Source organism: Mustelus asterias, unplaced genomic scaffold, assembly GCF_964213995.1.
Source record: "Mustelus asterias unplaced genomic scaffold, sMusAst1.hap1.1 HAP1_SCAFFOLD_195, whole genome shotgun sequence".
Taxonomy (NCBI): Eukaryota; Metazoa; Chordata; class Chondrichthyes; order Carcharhiniformes; family Triakidae; genus Mustelus; species Mustelus asterias.
Genome location: NW_027590188.1, coordinates 600,622 through 619,739, shown reverse-complemented (window position 1 = coordinate 619,739; position 19,118 = coordinate 600,622). Strand labels below are relative to the sequence as shown.

At 50.3% G+C, this 19,118-nt stretch overlaps 2 protein-coding genes across 2 annotated transcripts in view; both read left to right on the top strand.

The window, feature by feature from the left end:
- The first annotated feature begins 8,399 nt into the window (after window positions 1-8,399).
- Window positions 8,400-19,118, top strand: part of LOC144485490 (NACHT, LRR and PYD domains-containing protein 3-like) — a 67,407-nt gene continuing 56,688 nt past the window's right edge. The window contains exons 1-2 of the mRNA XM_078203629.1: window positions 8,400-8,485; window positions 15,685-15,768. Coding sequence (XP_078059755.1) covers window positions 15,696-15,768 — 73 coding nt within the window. The 5' untranslated portion in view covers window positions 8,400-8,485; window positions 15,685-15,695. The remainder of the gene's footprint in view (window positions 8,486-15,684; window positions 15,769-19,118) is intronic.
- LOC144485491 (NACHT, LRR and PYD domains-containing protein 3-like) overlaps window positions 8,946-19,118 on the top strand; it is a 235,575-nt gene continuing 225,402 nt past the window's right edge. The window contains exon 1 of the mRNA XM_078203631.1: window positions 8,946-9,025. The gene's annotated coding sequence lies outside the window, so the exon portion shown is untranslated. The remainder of the gene's footprint in view (window positions 9,026-19,118) is intronic.

Here is a 19,118-nt window from a genome sequence, read left to right as displayed (position 1 = left end):
GAGGATGGAGTCAGTGAGATCAGACAGTGTGTAACCCGGGGAGGATGGAGTCAGTGAGATCAGACAGTGTGTAACCCGGGGAGGATGGAGTCAGTGAGATCAGACAGTGTGTAACCCGGGGAGGATGGAGTCAGTGAGATCAGACAGTGTGTAACCCGGGGAGGATGGAGTCAGTGAGATCAGACAGTGTGTAACCCGGGGAGGATGGAGTCAGTGAGATCAGACAGTGTGTAACCCGGGGAGGATGGAGTCAGTGAGATCAGACAGTGTGTAACCCGGGGAGGATGGAGTCAGTGAGATCAGACTGTGTGTAACCCGGGGAGGATGGAGTCAGTGAGATCAGACAGTGTGTAACCCGGGGTGGATGGAGTCAGTGAGATCAGACAGTGTGTAACCCGGGGAGGATGGAGTTAGTGAGATCAGACAGTGTGTAACCCGGGGAGGATGGAGTCAGTGAGATCAGACAGTGTGTAACCCGGGGAGGATGGAGTCAGTGAGATCAGACAGTGTGTAACCCGGGGAGGATGGAGTCAGTGAGATGAGACAGTGTGTAACCCGGGGAGGATGGAGTCAGTGAGATCAGACAGTGTGTAACCCGGGGAGGATGGAGGCAGTGAGATCAGGCAGTGTGTAACCCGGGGAGGATGGAGTCAGTGAGATCAGACAGTGTGTAACCCGGGGAGGATGGAGTCAGTGAGATCAGACAGTGTGTAGCCCGGGGAGGATGGAGTCAGTGAGATCAGACACTGTGTAACCCGGGGAGGATGGAGTCAGTGAGATCAGACAGTGTGTAACCCGGGGAGGATGGAGTCAGTGAGATCAGACAGTGTGTAGCCCGGGGAGGATGGAGTCAGTGAGATCAGACAGTGTGTAACCCGGGGAGGATGGAGTCAGTGAGTTCAGACAGTGTGTAACCCGGGGAGGATGGAGTCTATGAGATCAGATAGTTTGTGAACTTGGTTAATATGTCGAATGGTAATACTGTAATTGAAACATTTCCAACACTCCTGCTTCCCCTTCAGCATCTTTTGATGTCGGGTATGTGGGTAAATTGTCATTTTGATTCACACTGGCTCTATTTGACTCTCTTTCTCTTTTGGCATAATCAGATCTCCGGGGGAGCGCTGGATTAATTGTGAAAATCCACAGTTGCAATTCAGCAGGGGTTGTGACCTGAAGAACTATAAGAGGTGAACCAGCACAGTATTGTGAGAGCGCCAGCCAGAGAGAACCCTTCACATTCAAACAGCTTCCATATATTTTCTGGAGAGGAAGGTAAGAGGAAGTTCCATTTACTCTGGTCCTGTTGCAAGTACAAAAAGATGATAAGGTGAGGTTGGAAATGCTGAGTGAGATATGGAGTGTGTGAGCACCAAGCACAATTATCCAGTGTAAGGCTGTGTGATGTACCATGAAGTTGGAGCAGTTTGTGTCTCGTGAAACACCGCGCCTGAATTTCACAAGCCCCGACAGTGTCACGTTCTGGTCCGTAAAACACGCAATATTGGAATTGCAGTTTCATTGTTAAACAGAACTGGTTGACTGTTCTGGGTTAATCTTCCTCTGAACTGAACTGAGGGTGTGTTGTGGGAAATTCACCACTTCGGAGTCAGACTTGGAGGTTCAACAAACAGTTTTATTCAGACAAAGCTTTGGGAGAAGCGCTGGCACTCCGCAGTACAGGCACTCACCTTCTCAACTACACAATGGTAGTTGAGCATCTTTTATACATTGTTCGATAATAGACAGTGTGGACATTAGCCGATAGCACATCGTTACAAGTTGAGTAGACAGGTACGGACATCGACAGTTAACACATGGTTATACATAGAGTAGATACATATCTGCAGTTATGTCTTCTATCAATGGTTGATCTTGTTATATACATTTATACATTTATGTCCCTCATCAGTGGCTGATCTCGTCATCAAACTCATTGTTCTGGGTCTGCTTTTATCTCGAGTTTAAGGTGCCTCAAGGTCTGACCTGTTTCCTGCAGTAATTTAAACACTAAAGGTTTTAACTCTTTATGTAATGTCTGTGCCCAAAGTCAGTGCCTCTTAATGTCTTTTTCCAGAGTCCATTTTGTGTGCCGGGTAACCATTTTGTCTCCTTTCCTTTGATTTCTCTCCAACAGGGTGTGTGATGGTGGTTTTGTTATTTCCGTTTTCAGTTATTTTTGCTGAGCGATTTCCTGTGTTGCCAGGGTAACGATCTGACTGATCTCAGTACCAGAGACAGAGGTGTGGACACCAACCGGTGGAGAGAGAGCAGCTGGGTGGGGGGCTAGGCGAGGGGATCAGTCCGTGTGAGGCAGATTCTGGAGATAGACAGAGGCGATGAGATATGTTAATCAGAAAGGAGAGAGAGACCAGGGCGAACCGACACTGAGACAGACGGGGGTCAGGGAGAAGAGGAAAAACAGTGAGCTGGAGAGAGACACACTGGTACAGACACAGGGAAGATAGAAATTGAGATGGGAAGTGAGGAAGCAGCAACGATAAAAAAACAGGGAGCCAGTGGTGGGGCAATTTGTGTATATCAGAGAGGGCATTAGTAGTGTCGTGAGAGATGACCCTTAGTTCTTGAAGATCAAAGTGTAAAATCAGTTGGGTGGCCCTGAGTAACAGCCGGGGACAGAAACCATTGGTGTGAATTGCTTGTGCTCCCAATTTCCTTCCAACAAGCGCACAGGTGAACTCATCCTATTGGCAAACCAAATAAATCAGATAAACTGAGGGACAAAATTAAAGCAGTGGCCCCTTAAAAAGTCAGGAACTGCCCTCTGCAAAATAAAGCAAAGTGTAAAGGAAACTTAAAATATCAGATCAGCACGTGATTAAAGGGATCGATAATGGACGCCAGCCCCTGCCGGGCCTCAATGGTGCTTGTGGACTAAGCATGCTCCCTCTCCAGGGACACCCTGCCACGTATGTAGCTCCAGTCGAGGGGAAGACAGTCGTGTGGGACGATCATTTTGGTTGCCGTCTGCCTGGGCCTAATTATGGCCAATCTAGCCAGGAGCAGGTTCACAGGGAGGTCCTCTGCCTTCCTCACCCCTACCCCTCCGTACCAGGTGCCCGTAGATCAGGAGCGTGGGACTGAAGTGCAAACAGAACATCAATGAAAGTTATTTGGGGAACCAAAAGGGAGTGCAGCCGAAGACATTGAATGTAGACGTGGCCCACGGACTCCACAAGATCCCAAGAAGGGCAGGTTTCTTGTGAGCCAGTGAATCGGTACAATTTACGGTTGCGTGGTATCGCTGCGTGCACCAGCTTCCACCCCAGGTCCCCAATGTATTGGAAGAGGATCCCTTCAGAGGGGGACCTCCAGTGGGAACCTCCGCCGCCAGACAGCAGCAAGGCGAACCAAGGCGTGTGCGGGTGATGGGTGAGGATACAGTAGTGGAAGGTGTGCAGCAGCAGCCCAGACAGGAAACCCTTTGTGCTGAGGCAAAAGGCATGGAGGGCATTTCTGCAAGGCAGCTCAAACTATGGGGTGCCAGATCCAGGAAGTGAGGTCTGGGTTTCGGGTCAATGTGAAGTTCTGCCCGAGCAGGTACGTTTAGACGGGATCCCATCACGCAGTTGCGTCTCCTCGAGACCACGTGTGATGTCGTGTCCGAGCACGACCGTTCTCAGGTCATAGATTCCATTGCCCATGAGCTGAAAGTCCTCCACCACATACTCAGCAAGCTCGTGGGGTGTCATCCAGTCCACTCCACCACCAGCACGTCCTTTACCCTGTCACACAGCAGTCAGTCTTCCTCTCTGCCAGCCAACTGAAATGGTATTGGTGGAGGAGCAGATTCCACAGCAGCGGCTTCCGAACGACAGCTGCTACTCCAGACAGGAGAGAGATGTACCTCGAGGTGACCATGACCCAGACTTTCAGAAGGAGGGAGAGTAATTTCACACCTGGCGGAAGAAGTACATCGCCAGGGCACACCATTGAGGAGGGGATTCAACGAGGAGGTATCCCTGCAGGGTCTGAAGGTGGAAGGTCACCAGTGCCTGATCACCCTCCCTCAGCAGGAGACTCCGAACCACAGCAGTGACCCAGTGCGGTCTTTTCTCCCAGAAGAACTCTACGAGTGTTCTCTGGATGTTTATGACAAAGGTGGGGAGGGGTCGAAGTGACCAGCCGGTACCACAGCATGGAGGCAATCAGCTGGTTTATGACGAGAACCCGCGCCCTGTAAGATAGCACTCAGAGCAGTCCTGTCCAGCTGTTCAGACGAGCGGAGACCTTGGCCTCCAGCTCTTGACAATTCGCCAAAATGTTATTCAAATATGTGAAGCCGTGTTCCATCTTTGGACGTGACTTATCAGGTGTTAATATCAAGTGGGATCGTAATGCTGTGATCATGTTGAATTCCAGAACACTTCTGAATGGCCCACTTCTGTTTAAAGTTGATTTATTAGTGTCACAAGTAGGCTTACATTAACACTGCAATGAAGTTACTGTGAAAATCCCTGAGTTGCCACGCTCCAGTGCCTGTGCGGCTACACTGAGGGAGAATTTAGCATGGCCAATGCACTGGACCATCATGTCTTTCGGACCAGGGTAGGAAACTGGAGCATCCCGAGTAAACCCACACAGACATGGGAGAAAGTGTGGACCCCTCACGGACAGTCACCCAAGCCAGGAATCGAACCCGAGTCCCTGGCGCAGTGAGGCAGTAGTGTTAACTACTGTGCCACCCGATTTGCCCCCTCTCCTCCCTCCCTGAGCCATTTGATTTATTATTGTCACATGTATTAGTATACAGTGAGAAGTATTATTTCTTGCGTGCTATACTGACAAAGCATACCATACACACAGAAGGAAAGTAGAGAGTTGGGTGTTATAGTCATTGTTAGGGTGCAGAGAAAAATCAACTCGATACAATGTAGGTTCATTCAAAAGTCTGGAGAGTTTAAAAGAGTTCGAATAGAGTTTTAGAACCATAGAGTGAGAGGTAGAATTAGAGTGCAGGCTGCGCACAGCTCGCAAGGAGTCTGTCGCACCATCTTGGATGAATGTTCATTTGCTCTTTCTCCTCCCGACCTGAAGCATTTGCTCTCTCTCTCTCTCTCTCTCTCTCACTCCTCCCTCCCTGAACCATTTTGTTCTCCCTCACCTCCCTGAACCAGTTGCTCTCTGTTGTTGAACCATTTGCGCTCTCTCTCTCTGTCTGTCCCTCTACTATTCCATCTCCTCTCCTTTCTCTAAAATAGCTATCACTGTCACATGACATTCTGAACTCTCTCGTTTCCTTCTCTATGAATGGTATGCTTTGTCTGTACCTTGTGCAAGAAACAATACTTTTCACTGTGTGCTCATACATGCGACAGTAATACATCAAACTTACTGGGTTTCTTTCTATCAATCAGTGACCATAATGAGGTTGAGCTCTCTATTGGCGAGGGACAGCTGATTGACATCTGGCTCCATGGATACGAGGAGGGGGGCAGCGTAATTCCTCCCTTGGGCTTCTCGCCTGCGCAGGGACAGTCATGACCAGCAATGGGCCTGTGCAGAATCAAACTGGAAACAGGGCACGGGACCACTCAACACGCATGCATCAGCATGCCGTCTGAGCATGCGCGAGAGGAAATGGTGACCGAATAACGGTGAGAAAGTGTTTGAAAAGAAACAGCCTCAGCACTGAGAAAATCTGGGTGATTCCAGTATATACTCAGTATTGATGGTCTGAATACAGACTATCAATACTGAGAATATCTGGGAGATTCTAGTCTGAATACAGACTATCAATACTGAGTATATCTGGGAGATTCTAGTCTGAATAAACAGCATTATAACACTGAGAATATCTGGGAGATTCTAGTCTGAAAACAGATCATCAATCATAGAATCATAGAAACCCGACAGTGCAGAAACAGGCCATTCGGCCCATCAAGTCTGCACCGACCACAATCCCACCCAGGCCTTACTCCTACCCAGGCCTTACTCCCATATCCCTACACATTTACCCACTAATCCCTCTAACCTACGCATCTCAGGACACTAAGGGTCAATTTTAGCACGGCCAATCAACCTAACCCGCACATCTTTGGACTGTTGGAGGAAACCGGAGCACCCGGAGGAATCCCACACAGACATGAGGAGAATGTGCAAACTCCACACAGACAGTGACCCAAGCCGGGAATCGAACCCAGGTCCCTGGAGCTGTGAAGCAGCAGTGCTAACCACTGTGCTACCGTGCCGCCCCATCCTGAGTATATGTCTCTCCACTTCCCTGAATTCTCATTCTATCTCTCCCTCTCTCTCCCTCTATATCTCCCTCCTCCTTCCCTGAACCAGTTGCGCCCTCCCTCTCGCTCCCTCTCTCTTTCTCTTCCTCTCCCTCCTCCTTGAACCACTTGCTCTCTCTCTCTCTCTCTCTCTCCTCCTTCCCTGAACAATTTGCTCACTCTGTTTGCTCCCTCCCTGAGCAATTTGCTCTCCCGCCTCCCCTCGATTTGATGTGTCCCTTGTCAATTATGAGAGCTCGGGTCAATTATGAGGTCTCCGTATCTCGATTTGCAGGTGTACTTTGATAATATATTTCAGACAAGTAGATAAAGTTCCGCTAACCAGGTGCAGAAAGTCACCCGGAATGATCCGGTTATGAGGCAGGGAGTGCAACTTGTCCAGAGAGGGAGGATGAGTAGAAAGCACCCGGAGTTACGGTGATAAGTGTGGGGAAGCTGGGAGTTGTCGGTGTTGCTGGATGTTTATTCTGGGCTATGAGAGCCTCATTCCCCCATCATTAAGAGGAAAGGTGCTGGAACGGGAGCACCAAGAGCACCCGGGGGTGCTGCCAATGGAAGAGACAACAAGAAGCTGTTTGTGGTGCTGCCCAAATGGAAGAGAAAGTGGGATGGTGAGAATGCTGCGCTTGGGGACGGAAGGTGCCGCCCTTGCTGCCTCTTGCTGGCTGGGATTGTCCCCAATGACAGCGAATCCACAGCGAGTCGCTGCTTCATCACAATCTGCCCGACTCCACCCACACTGGCTGTCAATCATTCTGCTGGAGCGGCTTCCTATTGGCTGTGTTCAGCTGATGGACAGCAGAATGCACCAATGGAGAATGAGGGTGCGGTGATGGATTGTGCAATGAATCAATGAGGCTTTTGACAAGGTACCACATGGCAGGTTGTTGCACAACCTCCATCATGGGACCCAGGGTGAGGTAGTTAAATGGATACAAAATTGGCTTGATGACAGAAGCCAGTGGATGGTTGTCCAGGGTTGTTTTTCAAACTGGAGGCCTGTGACCAGCGGTGTCCTCTGGGATCAGTGCTGGGTCCACTGTTATTTGTCATTTATATTAATGATTTGGATGAGAATATAGGAGGCATGGTTGGTAAGTTTGCAGATGACACTAAGATTGGTGGCATAGTGGACAGTGAAGAAGGTTATCTCGGGTTGCAACGGGATCTTGATCAATTGGGCCAGTGGGCTGACGAATGGCAGATGGAGTTTAATTTGGACAAATGCGAGGTGATGCATTTTGGTAGATTGATCCAGGGCAGGACTTACTCAGTTAATGGTAGGGTGTTGGGGAGAGTTACAGAACAAAGAGAGCTCGGGTACGGGTTCATGGCTCCTTGAAAGTGGAGTCACAGGTGGACAGGGTGGTGAAGAAGGCACTCGGCATGCCTGGTTTCATCGGTCATAACATTGAATACAGGAGTTGGGACGTCTTGTTAAAGTTGTACAAGACATTGGTAAGGCCCCACTTGGGATACTGTGTACAGTTCCGGTCACCCTATTATAGAAAGGATATTATTAAACTAGAAAGGTACAGAAAAGATTTACTGGGATGCTACCGGGACTTGATGGATTGAGTTCTAAGGAGGAGTTGGATAGACTGGGACTTTTTTCTTTGGAGCGTAGGAGGCTGAGGGGTGATCTTATCGAGGTCTATAAAATAATGAGGGCACAGATCAGCTGGATAGTTCATGTCTTTTCCCCAAGGTCGGGGAGTCTAAACCTTAGAGGGCAGAGGTTGAAGGTGAGAGGGGCAATTATTTCACACAGAGGGTGGTGAGTGTCTGGAACGAGCTGCCAGAGGCAGTAGTAGAGGTGGGGACAATTTTGTCTTTTAAAAAGCATTTAGTTAGATGGGTCTAGAGGGATATGGGCCAAATGTGGGCAATTGGGACGAGTTTAGGGGTTTAAAAACAGGGGCAGCCTGGACAAGTTGGGCTGAAGGGCCTGTTTCCATGCTGTATGTAAATCTGAATGATGACGCAATGAGGTGCCGCCCACTCAGTGACGTGGCTGGAAGCGGCCGTTAAACGGTTTCCGCGCGCGGCTGGAGGGGGCGTTGTGACGTCACTGCCGACGCACAGCACGTGACCTGGATCTGGCCAATCGGCGAGCGGGACAATCAGCCCGCCGCCGTCTCGAGTGCGGAGTTCAGGCGCCGCGCCGTTTCTCACTGCGTGTGCGGGGCTTTCCCAGCGGCTTCACACCGAATCTTTGAGTCACGGTAAGGAATTAAATCAGAGAAAAAGTCTCCGCTTCAGCGGCGCCGACTCTCGCTGACTGGGATTGTCCCCAGTGGCAGCGAGTCGCTGCTTCATCACAAGCTGCTCGAGTGCGCCCCGCACTGGCTGCCAATCATTCTGCTGGAGCGGCCTCCTATTGGCTGTGTTCATTTGACGGACAGCAGAATGCACCAATGGGGAATGAGGGTGCGGTGAGGTCCCGCCCACTCAGTGAGAGCGGCTCGCGGTCACGTGGCGCGGCTGGAGCGGGGGGGTCTGAAGTCACTGTCCGCTCACAGCACGTGACCGGGAGCTGACCAATCGGCGAGGCGGAAACCAGCCCTCACCGCCCCGAGTGCGCTTGCGCCAACTTCACTGCGGGAGGGTGCGGCCCGCTTCCTATTGCGCGCAGGCGCACTGCCGTTTTTCACTGCGTATCCGGGTATTTCCGGGTTTGTGAATCACGGGGAGGAATTAACGGCCCAGAAAAAGTTTCAACTCCAACAACATTCAGCTTGAGGATTAAAATGGCGGTTTCCTGTGTAAATACAGCCCGTCTTTGTATCATATTAACAGAGCGGGGACGGTCAGTTACATTGTGGGCGGCGCGGTGGCTCAGTGGTTGGTGCTGCGGTCTCACAGCGCCAGGGAGCCGGCTTCAATTCCCGGCCTTGGCTCACTGTCTGTGTGGAGTCTGCACATTCTCCCCGTGTCTGCGGCCCTTTCCTCACACTCTCCAAACATCAGCAGCACAGGGGGCACTGGCCAGGCTCAGTTGCTGCTCAGTGTCAGGGGGATTAGCAGGGTCAACACGGGGAGAGGGTCTGGGTGGGATTGTGGGCGGTACAGACTGGATGGACCAAATGGCCTCCTCCTGCACTGCAGCAATTGGATGATTCAATGTTTCACAGAAAGATCTGTTATTACAATCCAGGCCGAGTCTGTGTAAACACTGCTGCAGCATCTAAATTACGGCAATCAAGCGCTCGTCTGAGTAAACACAGCACCAGATCTCTCTCCATTATTTCAGTCTGGGCCCTGTATGAGCATTTGCAGCACATGAAACTAAATTGCTTTGTGCGGCTGTAAATCAACAAATGCAAGGAAACTGACAGAGGTTGATTGAATACGAGGATACGTGCACATTCACAGTGCAAGACGTGTATTGCCACAGCAGCCCCAAATCCCAAACTCTATAGAGAGAGAGAACTGGAACCCACAATGTTTGTGTCTCATGGAAATCCTCTCCCCACCCTTTTGCCCTGTCTGGGCTTCTACTGCACAACTTTCACCTCGCTGACTTTGCCGGCCTTGGCTCACTGTCTGTGTGGAGTCTGCACATTCTCCCCGTGTCTGCGGGGATTTCCTCTGAGTCTCCAGAGATGAGCAGGATAGGTGCATTGGCCATGCTAAGTTGCTCCTCGGTGTCGGGGATTAGCAGGATAAACACGGGGATAGGGTCTGGGTGGGATTGTGGTCGGTGCAGACTGGATGGACCAAATGGCCTCCAAATTTATCTATCCTTGCCTTCAAAACATTCAATAAGGCAGCCTCAACTGCTTCACCGGGCAGGGAATTCCACAGATTCACAACGCTTTGTGTGAAGAAGTTCCTCCTCAACTCAGTCCTAAATCTGCACCCCTTATTTTCAGGCCATGCCTCCTAGTTCTAGTTTCACCTGCCGGTGGAACCAACTTCCCTGCTTCTATCTTCTCAATTCCCATAGTCATAGAGGTTTACAGCCTGGAAACAGGCCCTTCGGCCCAACTTGTCCATGCCGCCCTTTTTGTTTTAAACTCCTAAGCTAATCCCAATTGCCCGCATTTGGCCCATATCCCTCTACACCCATTGTTCCCATGTAACTATCTAAATGCTTTTTAAAAGATAAAATTGTACCCGCCTCCACCACGACCTCTGGCAGCTTGTTCCAGACACTCACCACCCTCTGAAAAAATTGCCCTCTGGACACTTTTGTATCTCTCCCCTCTCACCTTGAACCTATGCCCTCTAATTTTATACTCCCCTCCCCTTGGGAAAAGATATTGACTATCTACCTTGTCTATTCCCCTCATTATTTTATAGACCTCTATAAGGTCACCCCTCAGCCTCCTACGCTCCAGAGAAAAAAGTCCCAGTCTATTCAGCCTCTCCTTATAACTTTTATCTGATCTCACTGACTCCATCCTCCCCGGGTTACACACTGTCTGATCTCACTGACTCCATCCTCCCCGGGTTACACACTGTCTGATCTCACTGACTCCATCCTCCCCGGGTTACACACTGTCTGATCTCACTGACTCCATCCTCCCCGGGTTACACACTGTCTGATCTCACTGACTCCATCCTCCCCGGATTACACACTGTCTGATCTCACTGACTCCATCCTCCCCGGGTTACACACTGTCTGATCTCACTGACTCCATCCTCCCCGGGTTACACACTGATCACACTGACTCTATCCTCCCCGGGTTACACACTGTCTGATCTCACTGACTCCATCCTCCCCGGGTTACACACTGTCTGATCTCACTGACCCCATCCTCCCCGGGTTACACACTGTCTGATCACACTGACGCCATCCTCCCCGGGTAACACTGTCTGATCTCACTGACTCCATCCTCCCCGGGTTACACACTGCCTGACCTCACTGACTCCATCCTCCCCGGGTTACACACTGCCTGACCTCACTGACTCCATACTCCCCGGGTTACACACTGTCTGGTCTCACTGACTCCATCCTCCCCGGGTTACACACTGTCTGATCTCACTGACTCCATCCTCCCCGGGTGACACACTGTCTGATCTCACTGACTCCATCCTCCCCAGGTTACACACTGTCTGATCTCACTGACTCCATCCTCCCGGGTGACAGACTGTCTGGTCTCACTGACTCCATCCTCCCCGGGTTACACACTGTCTGATCTCACTGACTCCATCCTCCCCGGGTTACACACTGTCTGATCTCACTGACCCCATCCTCCCCGGGTTACACACTGTCTGATCTCACTGACTCCATCCTCCCCGGGTTACACACTGTCTGATCTCACTGACTCCATCCTCCCCAGGTTACACACTGTCTGATCTCACTGACTCCATCCTCCCCGGGTTACACACTGTCTGATCTCACTGACCCCATCCTCCCCGGGTTACACACTGTCTGATCTCACTGACCCCATCCTCCCCGGGTTACACACTGTCTGATCTCACTGACTCCATCCTCCCCGGGTTACACACTGTCTGATCTCACTGACTCCATCCTCCCCGGGTGACACACTGTCTGATCTCACTGACTCCATACTCCCCGGGTTACACACTGTCTGGTCTCACTGACTCCATCCTCCCCGGGTTACACACTGTCTGATCTCACTGACTCCATCCTCCCCGGGTGACACACTGTCTGATCTCACTGACTCCATCCTCCCCGGGTGACACACTGTCTGGTCTCACTGACTCCATCCTCCCCGGGTTACACACTGTCTGATCTCACTGACTCCATCCTCCCCAGGTTACACACTGTCTGATCTCACTGACTCCATCCTCCCCGGGTTACACACTGTCTGATCTCACTGACCCCATCCTCCCCGGGTTACACACTGTCTGATCTCACTGACTCCATCCTCCCCGGGTTACACACTGTCTGATCAAACTGACTCCATCCTCCCCCGGGTAACACACTGTCTGATCTCACTGACTCCATCCTCCCCGGGTTACACACTGTCTGATCTCACTGACTCCATCCTCCCCGGGTTACACACTGTCTGATCTCACTGACTCCATCCTCCCCGGGTTACACACTGTCTGACCTCACTGACTCCATCCTCCCCGGGTTACACAGTGTCTGATCTCACTGACTCCCTCCCCGGGTTACACACTGTCTGATCTCACTGACTCCATCCTCCCCGGGTTACACAGTGTCTGATCTCACTGACTCCCTCCCCGGGTGACACACTGTCTGATCTCACTGACTCCATCCTCCCCGGGTTACACACTGTCTGACCTCACTGACTCCATCCTCCCCGGGTTACACACTGTCTGATCTCACTGACTCCATCCTCCCCGGGTTACACACTGTCTGATCTCACTGACTCCATCCTCCCCGGGTTACACACTGTCTGACCTCACTGACTCCATCCTCCCCGGGTTACACACTGTCTGATCTCACTGACTCCCTCCCCGGGTTACACACTGTCTGACCTCACTGACTCCATCCTCCCCGGGTTACACAGTGTCTGATCTCACTGACTCCATCCTCCCCGGGTTACACAGTGTCTGATCTCACTGACTCCATCCCCCCCGGGTTACACACTGTCTGATCTCACTGACTCCATCCTCCCCGGGTTACACACTGTCTGATCTCACTGACTCCATCCTCCCCGGGTTACACACTGTCTGACCTCACTGACTCCATCCCCCCCGGGTTACACAGTGTCTGATCTCACTGACTCCCTCCCCGGGTTACACACTGTCTGATCTCACTGACTCCATCCTGCCCGGGTTACACACTGTCTGATCTCACTGACTCCATCCTCCCCGGGTTACACACTGTCTGATCTCACTGACTCCATCCTCCCCGGGTTACACACTGTCTGACCTCACTGACTCCATCCCCCCCGGGTTACACAGTGTCTGATCTCACTGACTCCCTCCCCGGGTTACACACTGTCTGATCTCACTGACTCCATCCTCCCCGGGTTACACACTGTCTGACCTCACTGACTCCATCCCCCCCGGGTTACACAGTGTCTGATCTCACTGACTCCCTCCCCGGGTTACACACTGTCTGATCTCACTGACTCCATCCTCCCCGGGTTACACACTGTCTGACCTCACTGACTCCATCCTGCCCGGGTTACACACTGTCTGATCTCACTGACTCCATCCTCCCCGGGTTACACACTGTCTGATCTCACTGACTCCATCCTCCCCGGGTTACACACTGTCTGATCTCACTGACTCCATCCTCCCCGGGTTACACACTGTCTGATCTCACTGACTCCATCCTCCCCGGGTTACGCACTGTCTGATCTCACTGACTCCATCCTCCCCGGGTTACACACAGTCTGAGCTCACTGACTCCATCCTCCCCGGGTTACACACTGTCTGATCTCACTGACTCCATCCTCCCCGGGTTACACACTGTCTGATCTCACTGACTCCATCCTCCCCGGGTTACACACTGTCTGATCTCACTGACTCCATCCTCCCCGGGTTCCACACTGTCTGATCTCACTGACTCCATCCTCCCCGGGTTACACACTGTCTGATCTCACTGACTCCATCCTCCCCGGGTTACACACTGTCTGATCTCACTGACTCCATCCTCCCCGGGTTACACACTGTCTGATCTCACTGACCCCATCCTCCCCGGGTTACACACTGTCTGAGCTCACTGACTCCATCCTCCCCGGGTTACACACTGTCTGATCTCACTGACTCCATCCTCCCCGGGTTACACACTGTCTGATCTCACTGACTCCATCCTCCCCGGGTTACACACTGTCTGATCTCACTGACTCCATCCTCCCCGGGTTACACACTGTCTGATCTCACTGACTCCATCCTCCCCGGGTTACACACCGTCTGACCTCACTGACTCCATCCTGCCCGGGTTACACACTGTCTGATCTCACTGACTCCATCCTCCCCGGGTTACACACCGTCTGACCTCACTGACTCCATCCTCCCCGGGTTACACACTGTCTGATCTCACTGGCTCCATCCTCCCCGGGTTACACACTGCCTGATCTCACTGACTCCATCCTCCCCGGGTTACACACTGTCTGATCTCACTGGCTCCATCCTCCCCGGGTTACACACTGTCTGATCTCACTGGCTCCATCCTCCCCGGGTTACACTCTGTCTGATCTCACTGACTCCATCCTCCCCGGGTTACACACTGTCTGATCTCACTGACTCCATCCTCCCCGGGTTACACACTGTCTGATCTCACTGACTCCATCCTCCTGTAGCTTTATACCCTCAAACCCAAATTTTCCATTCACTTTCACCTTGAAGTCAATCACAGTCGGGCCTTGCACAATCGTGCCCATAGCAAAGCGGGCACATTCTTTCAATGATCTTAATGATCCTTTGACTGGGTCCCTCATGGCAGACTGGTGCAGGTGTCAGATAGACACCGATCTGTGCACCTGGAAGCGTGCAGTGTCTGTAATACTCATCCAGCTCTTCTCCAGATGAGACAATGGATAGATTTGATAGAGAGGGAATTGCACCCGCACTGTGAGTTTACCAAACAAACAGGTCCTTTGGAAACTGAGACCGGTTATTAATTGCGCAACAGATTACTTTGCTAATCTGATAATTAGAATCTATCCGACACACAGAGGTCTTTGCACGTGCAAGTGTCTGAATGAAGCAAAAAGCTCTTCTCCAGATGACTCAATGGATAGATTTGATAGGGAATTGAGCCTGGACTGTTAGTTTACCAGACAAAGAAGTCCTGAGGAAACTGAAACTACTTATTAATAATTGGAAGTAAAACTATGTTTGGTTCCAGGAGAGATGCTGCATTTTGTGAGGTAAATATTTCTAGTGGCTGGGTAGAAAGAGGGAAGTGAGTGACATCAGCGTCACGGGTGAGGGAGTTCCTGAGTACTGGAATTGTCCTATAGATAGCTGGTATTGGGAACTGCCTATATTGAGCTCAAACAACTTAGCTTCTTGTCTGGAACTGAGCATAATTTAAATTATAATTATTAATAACTGGTTATTGAGGACTGACGGGGAATGTCAGCGGTCTCTACCTGTGATGCTGCTGAAAGAAAGCCAAGCCCAATGGAGAAATAACACTTGCAGATTGCCTGGGCTTGCCTGGACGCGTTTCAAATCAGAATACACAGGTCGAGTAAGAATGAGCTACTGGAGATCTGGAACAAAAACAGAAAATGCTGGAAAAACTCAGTCGCTGTGGCAGCATCGTGGAGAGAGAAACAGAGATAACATTGGGGCTCGAACCAAGAGTCATCGTGGACTCAACATGTTTACTCTGTTTTCTTTCATTCAGATGCTGCCAGACCTGCTGGGATTTTCCAGCACCTTCTCTTTATATTTCAAGAATTGAACAGAATTAGCAGTGACTCCGTGTCGCAAAGAAATTTCCTGAAATATTACATGTAAAAGGTATGGATGTTATAAGGAGTTTCTGGGTGCAATTTTATGTGGAAACTTGTATTTATTACAGAGTGTCAGAATATGGGATCGTCTAACACCACCGTGGCTGAAGGATCAGATCCAACATCTTCAACAAGAGTGAAAATGGATGCGGGTAGGTTCAGAAAATAATTAAAATCGTAATTTCATACAGGACAAAGTTCCAGATTTTGAGCAAGAACCAACGGTTCAAATACAAAGTTAAAAGAGAACAGGGTCTGAGTAGGAAGAGGAATTGAGTGACCATCTAGAGGTTCATCCCAGTCACAGATGTCGGGAGCTCATGAGCTCTGGTACTGTCCAATAGATAGCTGGGGGCTATAAGGTGAATCCAGACAGTGACGAAACCAGAAAATCCCACTCGAGATCAACGGACCTTTCCATGATCTGCCCCTCCCCCGCTCTGATTCTCCTGCCATGTGGGACGGTAAAATACACCCCAACAAACTGCAGCACGGTTTAAACAGTGAGTTAAGATTCCAGCTGATACCACTGGACAAGTCAAATCTCAGAATCGAACCTGGCTTAATTGATCCTAACTTTTATTATTTCTGTAGTGTTCGGATGTTTACTTTGGATGGCAACTACTGAACTGAGCCACTGACCCCATCCTCCCCGGGTTACACACTGTCTGATCTCACTGACCCCATCCTCCCCGGGTTACACACTGTCTGATCTCACTGACTCCATCCTCCCCGGGTTACACACTGTCTGATCTCACTGACTCTATCCTCCCCGGGTTACACACTGTCTGATCTCACTGACTCCATCCTCCCCGGGTTACACACTGTCTGATCTCACTGACTCCATCCTCCCCGGGTTACACACTGTCTGATCTCACTGACTCCATCCTCCCCGGGTTACACACTGTCTGATCTCACTGACTCCATCCTCCCCGGGTTACACACTGTCTGATCTCACTGACTCCATCCTCCCCGGGTTACACACTGTCTGATCTCACTGACTCCATCCTCCCCGGGTTACACACTGTCTGATCTCACTGACTCCATCCTCCCCGGGTTACACACTGTCTGATCTCACTGACTCCATCCTCCCCGGGTTACACACTGTCTGATCTCACTGACTCCATCCTCCCCGGGTTACACACTGTCTGATCTCACTGACTCCATCCTCCCCGGGTTACACACTGTCTGATCTCACTGACTCCATCCTCCCCGGGTTACACACTGTCTGATCTCACTGACTCCATCCTCCCCGGGTTTCACACTGTCTGATCTCACTGACTCCATCCTCCCCGGGTTACACACTGTCTGATCTCACTGACTCCATCCTCCCCGGGTTACACACTGTCTGATCTCACTGACTCCATCCTCCCCGCGTTACACACTGTCTGATCTCACTGACTCCATCCTCCCCGGGTTACACACTGTCTGATCTCACTGACTCCATCCTCCCCGGGTTACACACTGTCTGATCTCACTGACTCCATCCTCCCCGGGTTACACACTGTCTGATCTCACTGACTCCATCCTCCCCGGGTTACACACTGTCTGATCTCACTGACTCCATCCTCCCCGGGTTACACACTGTCTGATCTCACTGACTCCATCCTCCCCGGGTTACACAGTGTCTGATCTCACTGACTCCATCCTCCCCGGGTTACACACTGTCTGATCTCACTGACTCCATCCTCCCTGGGTTACACACTGTCTGATCTCACTGACTCCCTCCTCCCCGGGTTACACACTGTCTGATCCCTCTGATGAAGTTTCAACAAAATAATAAAATATTTATTAAACAAGGAAAGAGAAATTGTAATCAACTGCTGCACTCCAACTATACCTTTCTGAGTCTATAAATATTTACAAGGTAACATGTTCTGAAATCTATTTAACGCTTTGATGTTCTCGATGAGTAAACAGTACATGTAAATCAGTAGGCAAACTGTGGGCAGATACACTGCTCTCTGTGGCCATGTGACAGATGTCTCCCAAGCACCCTCTGTGGATTTTCTTTTATCAATCCTTCATTCTCAATGCTGATCTCACTGAGCCAACTTTTTTTTATTCATTCATGAGACTTGGGCGTTGCTGGCTGGCCAAAGCGTTTATTGTTCATTCCTAGTTGCCCTTAGTGAGTTGCTAAGATATTTCAGAGGGCAATTGAGAGTCAACCACAGAGCTGTCGCTCTGGAGTCACATGTAGGCCAGACCACGTAAGGACAGCAGACTTCCCTCCCTAAAGGACATCAGTGAAGCATCAACAATGCTGACCATCAACACTGTTTCCATGGTCATCGGTAGATTCTTAATTCCAGATTTTTAAAAAAATTCAAATTTCGCAAGCTGCCATGGCGGGATTCGAACCCGGTCCCCGAAACATTAGCTGAGTTTCTGGATGAATAGTCTAGCATTAATAAAACTAGGCCATTGCTTCATTTGGACTCTGTTTTCCATATGAGTGATGCAATCTTTGCTGTTGAAGAGCACGCTTTGGAATCTTCTCCAATTGATGCTTCTATTGAATGTCTTCATCAAGAATACACTGCCAGGATTTCAGCCTCTCTTTATTGTGTCCATCTGCCCTGGATCACCACATAGATTCAAGCTTCACTTGCCGCAGACTCGCTATGGCACGTAGCCATGTCAACAGAACACAATGTAATCAGAAGTTGGTGATAGCTTATTGAATCCTATCGGCCTCAATAAGTTGTCACCAACTTCTGATTACATCCGAGGTCTGGCTTCTTGTAAAATGAATTTAAAATCGGCTTCTTGCAGTTGTCTGTACCTCTTGGGACTTTCACTGCTCCTTTCTGTAACAACACTGAACATGACCTTGTTCAGATTCCCACTGTTTGGTGGCACAGTAGTTGGCACTGCTGCATCACAGTGTCAGGGACCCAGGAATCGATTCCAGCCTTGGGTGTCTGTGTGGAGTCTGCACAATCTCCCCTGTCTGCATGGGTTTCCTCCGGATACTCCGGTTCCTCACACACTCCAAAGATGTGCATGTTAGGTGCACTGGCCATGCTAAATTTTCCCCAAAGGATTTGCAGGGGTGAATGACCTCCTACACTGTAGGAATTCTATGATTCTTTCTTCCTTTGAGACTACAATCTTCCTGGAACTTTCTTTTGTTCTATTCCCTGGTTTCCAAAGAACATTTTTTCTTCTTCTTGGGACCAGCCACCCTGCAATCCCTATTCATGTTTCCCTGTCCTAGCAGTTTACTTGAAAGCTGCTGACCCGTGAAAAATAATTTTTTTTTGTCAAATCTATGCCCATGAGTAGGCAGCACAATCGAACTCCGACCTGTCTCTATCCCCAGCCACGTTTTGTTCATTTTATTTCAGCTCGAACAGTTCATCCCGCCCTCGACCCTGGTTATAGCCAAAACATAAAGGCTGCCTGGCCAATCAGCTTGCCCAGTAAATGTAAAGGCAGGTGAGCCATGGAAAACTGCATTTAATTGGCCCCTTAATGGGCTAAATTGCCAGGTTGA